Source organism: Haematobia irritans, chromosome 5 (genome assembly GCF_050003625.1).
Source record: "Haematobia irritans isolate KBUSLIRL chromosome 5, ASM5000362v1, whole genome shotgun sequence".
In the NCBI taxonomy this organism is placed as follows: Eukaryota; Metazoa; Arthropoda; class Insecta; order Diptera; family Muscidae; genus Haematobia; species Haematobia irritans.
In genome coordinates this window covers 107,834,785-107,846,651 of record NC_134401.1, presented here as the reverse complement: position 1 = coordinate 107,846,651, position 11,867 = coordinate 107,834,785, and the positions used below count along the sequence as shown (strand labels likewise).

At 26.9% G+C, this 11,867-nt stretch overlaps 1 protein-coding gene and 2 long non-coding RNA genes across 11 annotated transcripts in view; 1 reads left to right on the top strand and 2 right to left on the bottom strand.

The window, feature by feature from the left end:
* Positions 1-574: 574 nt before the first annotated feature.
* Positions 575-1,210, top strand: LOC142239355 (uncharacterized). The gene is made up of 2 exons (XR_012723009.1): positions 575-783; positions 839-1,210. It is a non-coding gene; the product is annotated as an uncharacterized LOC142239355 (long non-coding RNA).
* On the bottom strand, positions 803-2,274 carry LOC142239356 (uncharacterized). Its single transcript, XR_012723010.1, has 2 exons — positions 1,232-2,274; positions 803-1,172 (listed from the first exon to the last, which is right to left on the bottom strand). It is a non-coding gene; the product is annotated as an uncharacterized LOC142239356 (long non-coding RNA).
* A 3,551-nt stretch (positions 2,275-5,825) lies between these two features.
* Dg (Dystroglycan) overlaps positions 5,826-11,867 on the bottom strand; it is a 765,125-nt gene continuing 759,083 nt past the window's right edge. For 5 of the 9 annotated variants that reach the window (XM_075310093.1, XM_075310095.1, XM_075310094.1 and 2 more), the window contains one exon: positions 5,826-11,814. In XM_075310093.1, coding sequence (XP_075166208.1) covers positions 11,693-11,814 — 122 coding nt within the window. In that variant the 3' untranslated portion in view covers positions 5,826-11,692. Of the gene's footprint in view, positions 11,834-11,867 lie in introns of all 9 variants that reach the window. The other 4 variants (XM_075310096.1, XM_075310099.1, XM_075310097.1 and 1 more) reach the window with 3 other exon arrangements.

The following is an 11,867-nucleotide window of genomic DNA, read 5'->3' as shown; positions in this document are numbered from 1 at the left end:
ACACCCCATTTTCGGCACACCTCTTTACGGTCCTAGAATACCTCTAGATTTCCAATTTCAGGCAAATCGGATAGAAAATGCACTTTCTACACGCCCAAGAAGCAAAAGCGGGTAATCGGTTCATATGGGGGCTATACCAAAACATGGACTGATAGGCACCATTTTCGGTATACTTTTTTATGGTCCTAACATACCTCTAGATTTCCAATTTCAGGCAAATTGGATAAAAAAGTACAGTTTTTATAAGCCCAAGACCCCAAATCTGGAGGTTGGTTTATATGGGGGCCAAATTCTGTGCCAAATTTCAGGACGGTAGCGCCACTATTGAAGGCTGTAGCGTGATTACAACAGACAGACGGACATGTTTATACCGTCTTAGAATTTCTCCCTGAGCAAGAATATATATACTTTATATAGTCGGAAATCGATATTTCGATGTGTTACAAACGGAATGACAAACTTATTATACCCCCGTCACCATTCTATGGTGGTGGGCATAAAAAGAACATTTGTTACTACAATGTAGGTTCTAAGTCCTATTTTCCTTACGTTTCGTAAAGCCGGCAGAGAACTGGGGGGTTACTCTGTATTGCGATGCGTAAGAAAAATTGTCGCGAATCTAGTAATTGGTACTCAGTAATTCGTTTTCGTATCTACCTTGCGCATCTAGTTTTCGCAAATCTGGCATCACCGCACTCTATAATGCGAAAGCGTATGTCAAACTCGTTCGTTGATCGCAAAAATCGTGCGCAAACAAAATAGCAATCGCAAAGTAACAAATATGTAAGTAAGCACAATTAAATTTTTATATTTGTATCTAAATTGTTTATTGTTTTAGGGAAAAACCAAAAAAGTTACAGACACAGCAACGTCAGTTCCAAACTTTGGTAGACTTTATGGTCTCTTCCGCAGTTACCTCAAATTGTATGTGCTTGGGACAAAGTATTCGTTCAATCACCTCGCAAACTTCTTGTAAGCAGCGCGACATAGATTGCTCTGATAGTCCTAAAAGATGGTCTTGGCCGATTTGTAGATAACCACCTTGTCCAAGCAATTTCAAAGCAGCGGCCACTTTTATTGGAGTTGGAATGGCTGTGGATTTATTTGGAACGACAAGGTCGTCTTTAATAGCGTTTAATACATACATAAACGCATCTTTATTAAGACGAAATCTATAAAAATGAAATATTCGAAAACGTTTGTCACATAATTTGAGTTTCCATTTTCTTACCCGTGGTCACTTAGGGAGAGTATATTTGACCGATCTCGCAAAATTCTTCTTGTAATTCGTTCATGTTAATTTTCTTCAAACCATAACGCTATCGAATCCATAATTATTACTTTTTTGTTATAAACGATTAGCAAGTTTTAAAAGAACACGCACCGAACGGAAGATTGTTTAAAATGTTTTTATTTACAATTTTTTGACATTTCTTTTTATCATTTTCGTTATTGTTTACATTGTGCAGCCAGCGTTGTCATATTTTCGCTTTATTTTGCTAAAGCGTTACCATATTTTCAGTTTACTTTGCGAAAGCGTTTGCGCAAGTGATACAGAGTACCGAATTGTACTCTTAACGCATTTAACTATCGCATCGCATTTGCTTTCGTATCGCAATACAGAGTAACCCCCCTGAACTGGATGACGCCGACGCAAACTGTATGATATTTGAGAGAAGCGCCAACAAAAACTGTATGATTGATATTAGAGAAATTTTTCTCATGACTGCCACCTACTGACTCAGTTTCGCTTCACAGTTTCGTTCTCTTGTATTTTTATTCTCTGTAACTAAGTTTAAGATACGAATAAAATTATCATTGAAAGCAGCATACATTTAGGAGTTTGTTGAACTGTTCCGGGATGAAGCATTAACAAATTCTAGAGGTAAGCATACATTTAGGAGCTTACTGAATTGTTCATGTAAAATGAGTTACCAATCAAATTGCAAAGGGAGGTATTCTAAACGACAATGTAATACTGAAATACATTTTATTTTATGTATCAATGAATGTGCAAAATGAAAGTTGTGGAAGTTGTATCATGTACGAAATTTTGGACATGGGAAATATTACGGCGCGATAGGCGATAACTTATTCCGGAAAACAAGCACAAGCATTTCAGAGAATAGTTAAACCGCTGATCAAAACCGGTGGACTGGTGGTTTTTTGCTAAAATTCCATATCCGGTGGACCGGTAGAATCGGTGTTATACCAATTTAATACAAATACAGCTGGGTATTTTAATACCCTGCAATAAAAAACACTTCAATTAGATGCGTATATTTTTGTATCCAACTTTTTTTTTTTCACTGCTTTAAAACAAAAATATTTTAAAATCATTGATTTTTTTAGTTTTTTTTTCATTGATTTTATTTTTAGTTTTTATTTCTATAGAAAATTTTGTCAAAATTTTATTTCTAAAGAAAATTTTGTCAAAATTTTATTTCTATGGAAAATTTTGTCAAAATTTTATTTCTATAGAAAATTTTGTCAAAATTTTATTTCTATAGAAATTTTTTTCAAAATTTTATTTCTATAGAAAATTTTTTCAAAATTTTAATTCTATCGAAAATTTTGTCAAATTTTTATTTCTATAGAAAATTTTTTCAAAATTTTAATTCCATCGAAAATTTTGTCAAAATTTTATTTCTATAGAAAAATTTGTCAACATTTTATTTCTGTAGAAAATTTTTTCAAAATTTTATTTCTATAGAAAATTTTTTCAAAATTTTATTTCTATAGAAAATTTTTTCAAAATTTTATTTCTATAGAAAATTTTGTCAAAATTTTATTTCTATAGAAAAATTTGTCAACATTTTATTTCTGTAGAAAATTTTTTTCAAAATTTTATTTCTATAGAAAATTTTGTCAAAATTTTATTTCTATAGAAATATTTTTCAAAATTTTATTTCTATAGAAAATATTGTCAAAATTTTAATTCTATAGAAATATTTTTCAAAAATTTTATTTCAATAGAACATTTTTTCAAAATTTTATTTCTATAGAAAATGTTGTCAAAATTTTATTTCTATAGAAAATTTCGTCAAAATTTTTTTTCTATAGAAAATTTTGCCAAAATTTTATTTCTATAGAAAATTTTGTCAAAATTTTATTTCTATAGAAAATTTTGTCAAAATTTTATTTCTATAGAAATATTTTTCAAAATTGTATTTCTATAGAAAATTTTGTCAAAATTTTATTTCTATAGAAATATTTTTCAAAATTTTATTTCAATAGAAAATTTTGTCAAAATTTTAGTTCTATAGAAAATTTTGTCAAAATTTTATTTCTGAGAAAATTTTGTCAAAATTTTTTTTCTATAGAACATTTTTTCAAAATTTTATTTCTATAGAAAATTTTGTCAAAATTTTATTTCTATAGAAATATTTTTCAAAATTTTATTTCTGTAGAAAATTTTGTCAAAATTTTATTTCTATTGAAAATTTTGTCAAAATTATATTTCTAAAGAAAATTTTGTCAAAATTTTATTTCTATAGAAAATTTTGTCAAAATTTTATTTCTATAGAAAATTTTGTCAAAATTTTGTTTCTATACAAAATTTTGTCAACATTTTATTTCTATAGGAAATTTTGTCAAAATTTTATTTCTATAGGAAATTTTGTCAAAATTTTATTTCTATAGAAAATTTTGTCAAAATTTTATTTTTTTAGAAAATTGTGTCAAAATTTTTTCAAAATTCTATTTCTATAGAAAATGTTGTCAACATTTTATTTCTATAGAAAATTTTGTCAAAATTTTATTTCTATAGAAAATTTTGTCAAAATTTTATTTCTATAGAAAATTTTGTCAAAATTTTATTTCTATAGAAAATTTTGTCCAAATTTTTTTTCTATAGAAAAATTTTTATTTCTAAAGAAAATTTTGTCAAAATTTTATTTCTGTAGAAAATTTTGTCAAAATTTTATTTCTATAGAAAATTTTGTCAAAATTTTATTTCTATAGAAATTTTTTTAAAAATTTTATTTCTATAGAAATTTTTTACAAAATTTTATTTCTATAGAAAATTTTGTCAAAATTTTATTTCTATTGAAAATTTTGTCAAAATTTTATTTCTATAAAAAATTTTATCAAAATTTTATTTCTATAAAAAATTTTGTCAAAATTTTAATCCTATCGAAATTTTTTTCAAAATTTTAATTCTATAGAAATATTTTTCAAAAATTTTATTTCTATAGAACATTTTTTCAAAATTTTATTTCTATAGAAAATTTTGTCAAAATTTTATTTCTATAGAAAATTTTGCCAAAATTTTATTTCTATAGAAAATTTTGTCCATTTTTTTTTTCTATAGAAAAATTTTTATTTCTAAAGAAAATTTTGTCAAAATTTTATTTCTGTAGAAAATTTTGTCAAAATTTTATTTCTATAGAAAATTTTGTCAAAATTTTATTTCTATAGAAATTTTTTTAAAAATTTTATTTCTATAGAAATTTTTTACAAAATTTTATTTCTATAGAAAATTTTGTCAAAATTTTATTTCTATTGAAAATTTTGTCAAAATTTTATTTCTATAAAAAATTTTATCAAAATTTTATTTCTATAGAACATTTTTTCAAAATTTTATTTCTATAAAAAATTTTGTCAAAATTTTAATCCTATCGAAATTTTTTTCAAAATTTTAATTCTATAGAAATATTTTTCAAAAATTTTATTTCTATAGAACATTTTTTCAAAATTTTATTTCTATAGAAAATTTTTTCAAAATTTTATTTCTATAGAAAATTTTGTCAAAATTTTATTTTTATAGAAAATGTTGTCAAAATTTTATTTTTATAGAAAATTTTGTCAAAATTTTATTTCTATAGAAAATTTTGTCAACATTTTATTTCTATAGAACATTTTGTCAAACTGAATTATATACGTATTTAATCGGCCTTTTTTGTGTTTAATATATACCCTGTATGGACTAAGTTAGAATTTAGAAGACGGCGATAAGAAGTTTTAAGATACCTTGCCATCGGCCGCAACCCAAGTAATTTAATTGTGGATGACAGTCTTTAGTAGAAGTTTCTACACAGAAAAAAATTTCCGTAGTTTAAAAAAAAAATTATTTGCTTGTAGTTAAATTTTATTATTTTTATCGAAATTTTCCACAGCTTAATGAAATCTTACTTTTTTTAAGTATGTCTCAAAAATTTTATGAACTAAACGTGAGTATAAAGTTCAATGACCGTACACATAAGTCCAATATGAACTAAAGCAAAAGAAGATTTTCGTACGATTCCCAAAAATAGTAAGAATGAACTACTGTATGATTAAAATGGTCATGATTTGGTGCCAATGATTTTCTTCTTTACTTTTAGTTAATTTTTTCTTCTATTAGAGGGTTCAATTTCGTGAACTGCAGTTAAAACGTACAACAGGGCATTAAATTTTCCTGGTTTCAACAACGCTTTGTGGAAATCTCAAAATGTGGAGTAAAATTTAGTTCAATTTTCGTGCGAAGTAGTTCATTCTTCCTATAAAACAGTTCACTTTTTTTTCGGTGTACGCAATCCATGGTGGAGGGTACGGCCGTATATTTATTTGAAATTTTTTGACGAAGTTCATGAAAATGTAGCAACATCGACGAAGTTTCACTTGGTCCGACCATCCGACTAAATTTAAAAATTAAATTGTTTTTGAACCAATTTTTGGTCCAAAATAGCAATGCTGGTCGCTATATGGTCCAAAATCCGATTTTATTCGATTCACCTATTGCAGCTATAATGTTTACCAGATTTCCTCGATATTAGAGTCTGCTTTTTTTTTGTTAGACTAGCTAGCTGATATTTGATGACTGGTAATGATGACATATCGAAGGATGTAGAAGCTTGGTCGTTTTTTATTTTTTTCGACAATAACTATTTTTTGGATCATTCTCGTATACCTTAATTCAAATATACGAAAAATAAGTGCCAGGGTTATATATTTTTTGTTGTTGTAATTTTTCTGGTTTGTTGTTTTGTGAAATATCGAGATTATTTATTACAAACTTTGGGAAAATCTATTAAATTTCTAAATGTGCCTTAAAATTAGTATTGAATACATATACAAAACAAGTTTTTTTTTCACTTCCTTTTTCAAAAAGAGTTCAATGTTGCACAATTTAATAATATTTCTCACTTAATTTGTTATTAAATCAAAAAAAAAAACTTATAACAACCTTAAAGATAATTATTAATAATAGGGGGGGTTCTTTTATACATAAAAAAAATCATACTTTTTCGTTCTAAGATGAATTTTTGGATCTTTCATTTGTTTGCTTAATTTAAGTTTTGTGTTTTTTTTGTCGTTTTCCGGTAATTAATAATAATAAAAGAAATTGAATCGAATAAAACAATACATATTCCAGTCCATGTATAGATCAAAAAATAGAATATAATCATCAAGTATAGAGTTCAAATAAGTAAAAAAAAATTATGTTATATTATATAAATTATAAATTAAGTAGTTCTTTTCATTTTATTTAGTTGAACTTAACCAACCGAAAAACATAAGAGATATGGAAGAGACATTTAATTTGCCTTTAAATACAAAATGAAAACAATTCAAAATTAATCTGTGGTCTGTGATTTGAAGTCCAATGCCGTATTTAACCTAAACTCGAAAATATCTCTACACTCAAAGAAATTTGTTAATACAAAAACAAGCATACAAATTTGTCAAAGCAAAAACTCAGTTTTTGGCTCATGGGCTCAAATTTTTAAATATAATCTCATTGGCTTAAATTGCTGGTGCTATTGCGACAGATAATTTTTGGCTGAAATAGCAAAAAAAAAAAAAATACTTAAATGAAATGATTATAGATTCAACTTATCAGAAAAAAATATTTTAATCATAAAAAAAGTCTACACGCACCAAAAATATACGAAATGTTATTAACAGCAGAACAATCACTGAGAGTTGTTTTTAGCAGACAAAAAATGCTGTTTTTTTTTTGTTTTACTGAAACAGCAAATAATCTGCTATTTTGAAAAGCAGAAATACTGCTGAAAATTCATTAGTTTATAGAAATTTTTCTGTTGATACGAAATTATAAATTCTCTTTGGACTATCTGAAAATATTTTATTATTATTATTGTAATAAGCCCAATACAGTCGAATGGTACACATTGGGCCTTAAAAATAGCTTCAAACATTAAAAAAACGTTAATAGTTTTTGGTTATACAATAACATTTGTAATCAAATTGCCCTTTTTAAAAGATAATCCCCACGGAGATTGTAATTTACATTTTAGTTAAAATATTTTTTTTTTTTTTATTAACCATGAGATTTTCCAACACCCAAAGAAATTTGTTAGTAGGGACAGCAGAAAAGTCTGCTAAAACATCAGAAAGTCTGCTGAAAAAGGGACAGCAGTCACTGTTTGCTGAAATAGCAAACATTGTCTGCTATTTTTTAAGCTTGATTACACTAAAACATGTTTTAGATTGGCTGAAACAAATATTAATGTCAACTTAGGAGCTATCCTAACATAATTAAAACAATATTTTATAAATATCTATAGTATTTGCCCAAAAATCTGAATATTTATCAAATTGAGGCATAACAGCAAACAAAATGTTTGCTGATCGTATTTAGGAGGTTGTAAGTATATTACAGTGCAAAAAAATGGGGAAAATTTATGACGTAAAAATTTTGTAATTTGCTGTTCGTTGGGCCCTGAAGTACAAAAATATAACAGCAGACATCGACTGCTGTTTTTAACAGACTTTTTTCTATGAGTGTACACTTAACCTCTATGTAAATGTGGTCAGCAGCAATATTAACATTTTTCATTTTTTTTTTTTTTGCAAAACACCTTTGCAGTATTTGGTTGCTATGTCAGTAGAACAAAATGTTTGCTTTCCCTTTATCAGCTGACAAAAGCTGCCGAATTAGAAAACATTTTTGCTGTTATAAATATTTTTTTTTTTTTGGGTGTAATGCTTCTGTCACAATCTTCGGTAGATGCATATATTGCTAGTCTACAAAAGTCTGATACAAAATGCAGTGCGATATTTCAGCCGGGATGTTTTTCAATATTTTTTAGCAAAACACCTTTGCTAATGCAGCAGTATTTGTGTGCTATTTCATTAAAGCAAAATTTTTGCTGTTGCAACTAACGCTTTGCGTTTTTCAACTGACAAAAGCTGCTGAATTAGAAAACATTTTTGCTGTTATGAATAACCATTTTTTTTTGGGTGTAGTGCTTCTGTCACAATCTTCGTTAGACGCATATATTGCTAGTCTACAAAAGTCTGCTACAAAATATCAGCTATTTCAACTATTGCAGTGTAATATTTTAGCCGGATGTTTTTCAAAAATTTTAGCAAAACACCTTTGCTAATGCAGCAGTATTTGTGTGCTATTTCAGTAGAGCAAAATGTTTGCTATTGCAACTAACGTTTTTCAACTGACAAAAATTACTGAATTAGCAAACATTTTTGTTGTTATGAACAACCATTTTTTTTGGGTTTAGTGCTTCTGTCACAATCTTCTTTAGACGCATATATTGCTAGTCTCCAAAAGACTGATATAAACTGTCAGCTATATCATGCAGTGTGATATTTCAGCCGGGCTATTTTTGAAAAATTTTCAGCAAAACCCCTTTGCTAATTCAGCAGTATTTATTTGCTATTTCAGTGAAGCAAAATTTTTGCTGTTGCAACTAACGCTTTGCGTTTTTCAACTGACAAAAATTACTGAATTAGCATACATTTTTGTTGTTATGAACAACCATTTTTTTTGGGTGTAGTGCTTCTGTCACAATCTTCTTTAGACGCATATATTGCTAGTCTACAAAAGACTGATACAACTGTCAGCTATTTCAACTATTGCAGTGTAATATTTTAGCCGGGCTATTTTTGAAAAATTTTCAGCAAAACACCTTTGCTAATTCAGCAGTATTTATTTGCTATTTCAGTGAAGCAAAATTTTTGCTGTTGCAACTAACGCTTTCCCTTTTTCAACTGACAAAAACTACTGAATTAGTAAACATTTTTGCAAATTTTTTTTGGGTGTAGAGAACAAAAATGCATCAATTTGTAGGTTTTAAAATGTTACCCAAAGTATTTTCAGTTGTCGAATGAACATAAAAGTTCCCAAATACACCCAAAGAAATTTGTTAGTAGGGACAGTAGAAAAGTCTGCTAAAACAGCAGAAAGTCTGCTGAAAAAGGGACAGCAGAAACTGTTTGCTGAAATAGCAAACATTTCCTGCTATTTTTTAAGCTCGATTACAGCAAAACATGTTTTATTTTGGCGGAAACAAATAAAAATGTCAACTGACATATATTGTCTTAACATAATTAAAACAATATTTTGTGAATATCTAAAGTATTTGACCAAAAATCTGAATATTTATCGAATTGAGGCATAACAGCAAACAGAATGTTTGCTGATCGTATTTAGGAGCTTGTAAGTATATTACCAAAAACTACTTTTGGTTCGTAAATATGCTTCGAGGAAAATTTTATAACCTAAACATTTTATAATTTGTTGTTCATTAGGTCCTGAAGTACAAAACTATAACAGCAGACATCGACTGTTGTTTTTAGCAGACTTTTTTCTATGAGTGTACGAATATTAAACTTCTGCCTTTGCAGTTATCTTTTAATTTGGGGCAAACAAAAAAGAAAAGGGGAAAGATTTGTTTCCAAAACAAATCTTTCCCTTTTTCAGAAGAATTTTTGCTGTTTTAGCAGACATTTCTGTAGAGTCTGCTAACATTTTTTTGCGTAAATTTTCTATGAATGTTGTGCATATTATTATTTTTTTTTATTGCTAAAAATAGATTTTGGATTATGAAATTTTCCTTTTTGGCATTATCGACTTCTTTCAGGCTAAAGAAAATTCGATTTTAAGGCAAACGAGAACTCCTTTGTCTCAAATACGTTAATAATATTCTACAACCATAGAAAAAAGTCTGATAAAAATACACAGAAACAATTTTCAAGAAAATTTTTCCAATTAAAATCTTAATTGAGTTTTAAAAAATATTCAATTAAAAATTTAATTGTTTCAACAATTTTTTTTAATTGAAACAAAAATCAATCACAAAAATTAATAGTATCAATTATTTTTTTATTGACTTTGAAAGTCAATTAGTATTTTTTTAATTGATACTATCATTTCTGTGATTGAAGACATTTCAATTCAAAAAAATAATTGCATCAATTAATTTTGTTATTGAATCAGAAAAAAATTATTTTTGTTGCACAGCTCCTGCTGTGTCTACTAACAAATTTCTTTGAGTGTAGGTTAAACAGCAATATTGCTTCAGTAATGAATGAAATATATATGTGACATATTTCCTTTTGTTTTTTAGCAAAATTTTACTGTCTTGGCAGAATTTTCTACAGCGTCTACTAACAAATTTCTTTGGCTGTAGGTCAAAACAACAATATCGCTTTGGAAATAAGAAATATGTATGTGATTGATTGCCCCTTTAAGCGGACTTGCTGTTGGGTCTACTAACAAATTTCTTTGAGTGTAGTATAAACAGCATTATCACTTTGGAAAAATTAAATATAAATGTGACTTTTTTTAACAGACTTTATGCTGATTAAGCATACATTTCTGCTGTATCTACACACAAAAAAAAAATTTCTGATTCAATCACGAAATTAATTGATCCAACTAATTTTTAATTGAAATGTCTTCAATCACAGAAATGATAGTATCAATTAAAAAATTAATTGAAGTACAATTAAAAAATTAATTGATCCAATTAAAAAATTAATTGATACTATTAATTTTCGTGATTGATTTTTGCTTCAATTAAAAAATTTGTTGATTCAATTAAATTTTTAATTGAATATTTTTTAAAACTCAATTAAAATTTTAATTGGAAAATTTTTCGTGAAACTTTTTTCTGTGTACTAACAATTTTCTTTGGGTATAGGTTAAACAGCAATGCCGCTTCGGCTTTTATCGAATTTGGTTTATCGAATTTCGATCTCTTATGTTTTTCGATTGTCAATAATAATTTTTAATGATAATAATAATAGTAATAGAATATAATATAATAAATATATATTTATATGTAAGTAGAAGTATAGTACAATATTATCATTATCTTCATCGTCTTGCAGTCGTATAAGTATTATGAACATCGAGTTTATTTTTCGGTTATTTGTTATTTGTTTCTTTCCGATTTCGTATTAAATAAGTTATTGTTTCATTCCTATATATATACTAAATATATATATGTAAGTATGTATATATATAACTGTTTTCATGATTTCCGTTTCCGTTTACTTTTGACACTTAATTCCATAAATACATGTATGTATATGTAAATGTAGATGTATGTATGTATTCATATTATTAATTCAATGTTTATATGTATATATGGTTTATGTATAGTAGAAGTATCAAGTATTATTATAAATAATTTTTTTTGTGTTCTTTTATAATAATTATTTATAATTAAGTATTTATTGTATTCAAGTTGTTTGTTGGTTGGTATTGTTTGTAGACATTAAATTTGTGTGTGGTTTTTGTTTTTAAATTTCTGTTTATGGCGTTTGTTTTGCTTATTTGCAGGTTCCTTATTACATATTTTGTTTGTGTGTATGTGTGTGTGTTGGTTTTGTTTGTATGTGGGCGTGTGTGTATGTGTGTTATTAGATTAATTTTGTTTTTTTTTTTTTAATTTTATCAATTATTCCTTAGAGCTTGTCTTAGACTTCCTCTCCTTTGCATTTAAGGTGATACATATGGTGGGGGTTTACGATATGATGGTGTAGCTGGAGATTTCCCTCTGGCCTCACGACCACCTACCACCACTGCTGGTGGCGGCACATATTCATCGCAATCATTATCACCTAAAATTAAACTTGATTACTTTAATGATTTTTTAATCAACTACTACTACGTG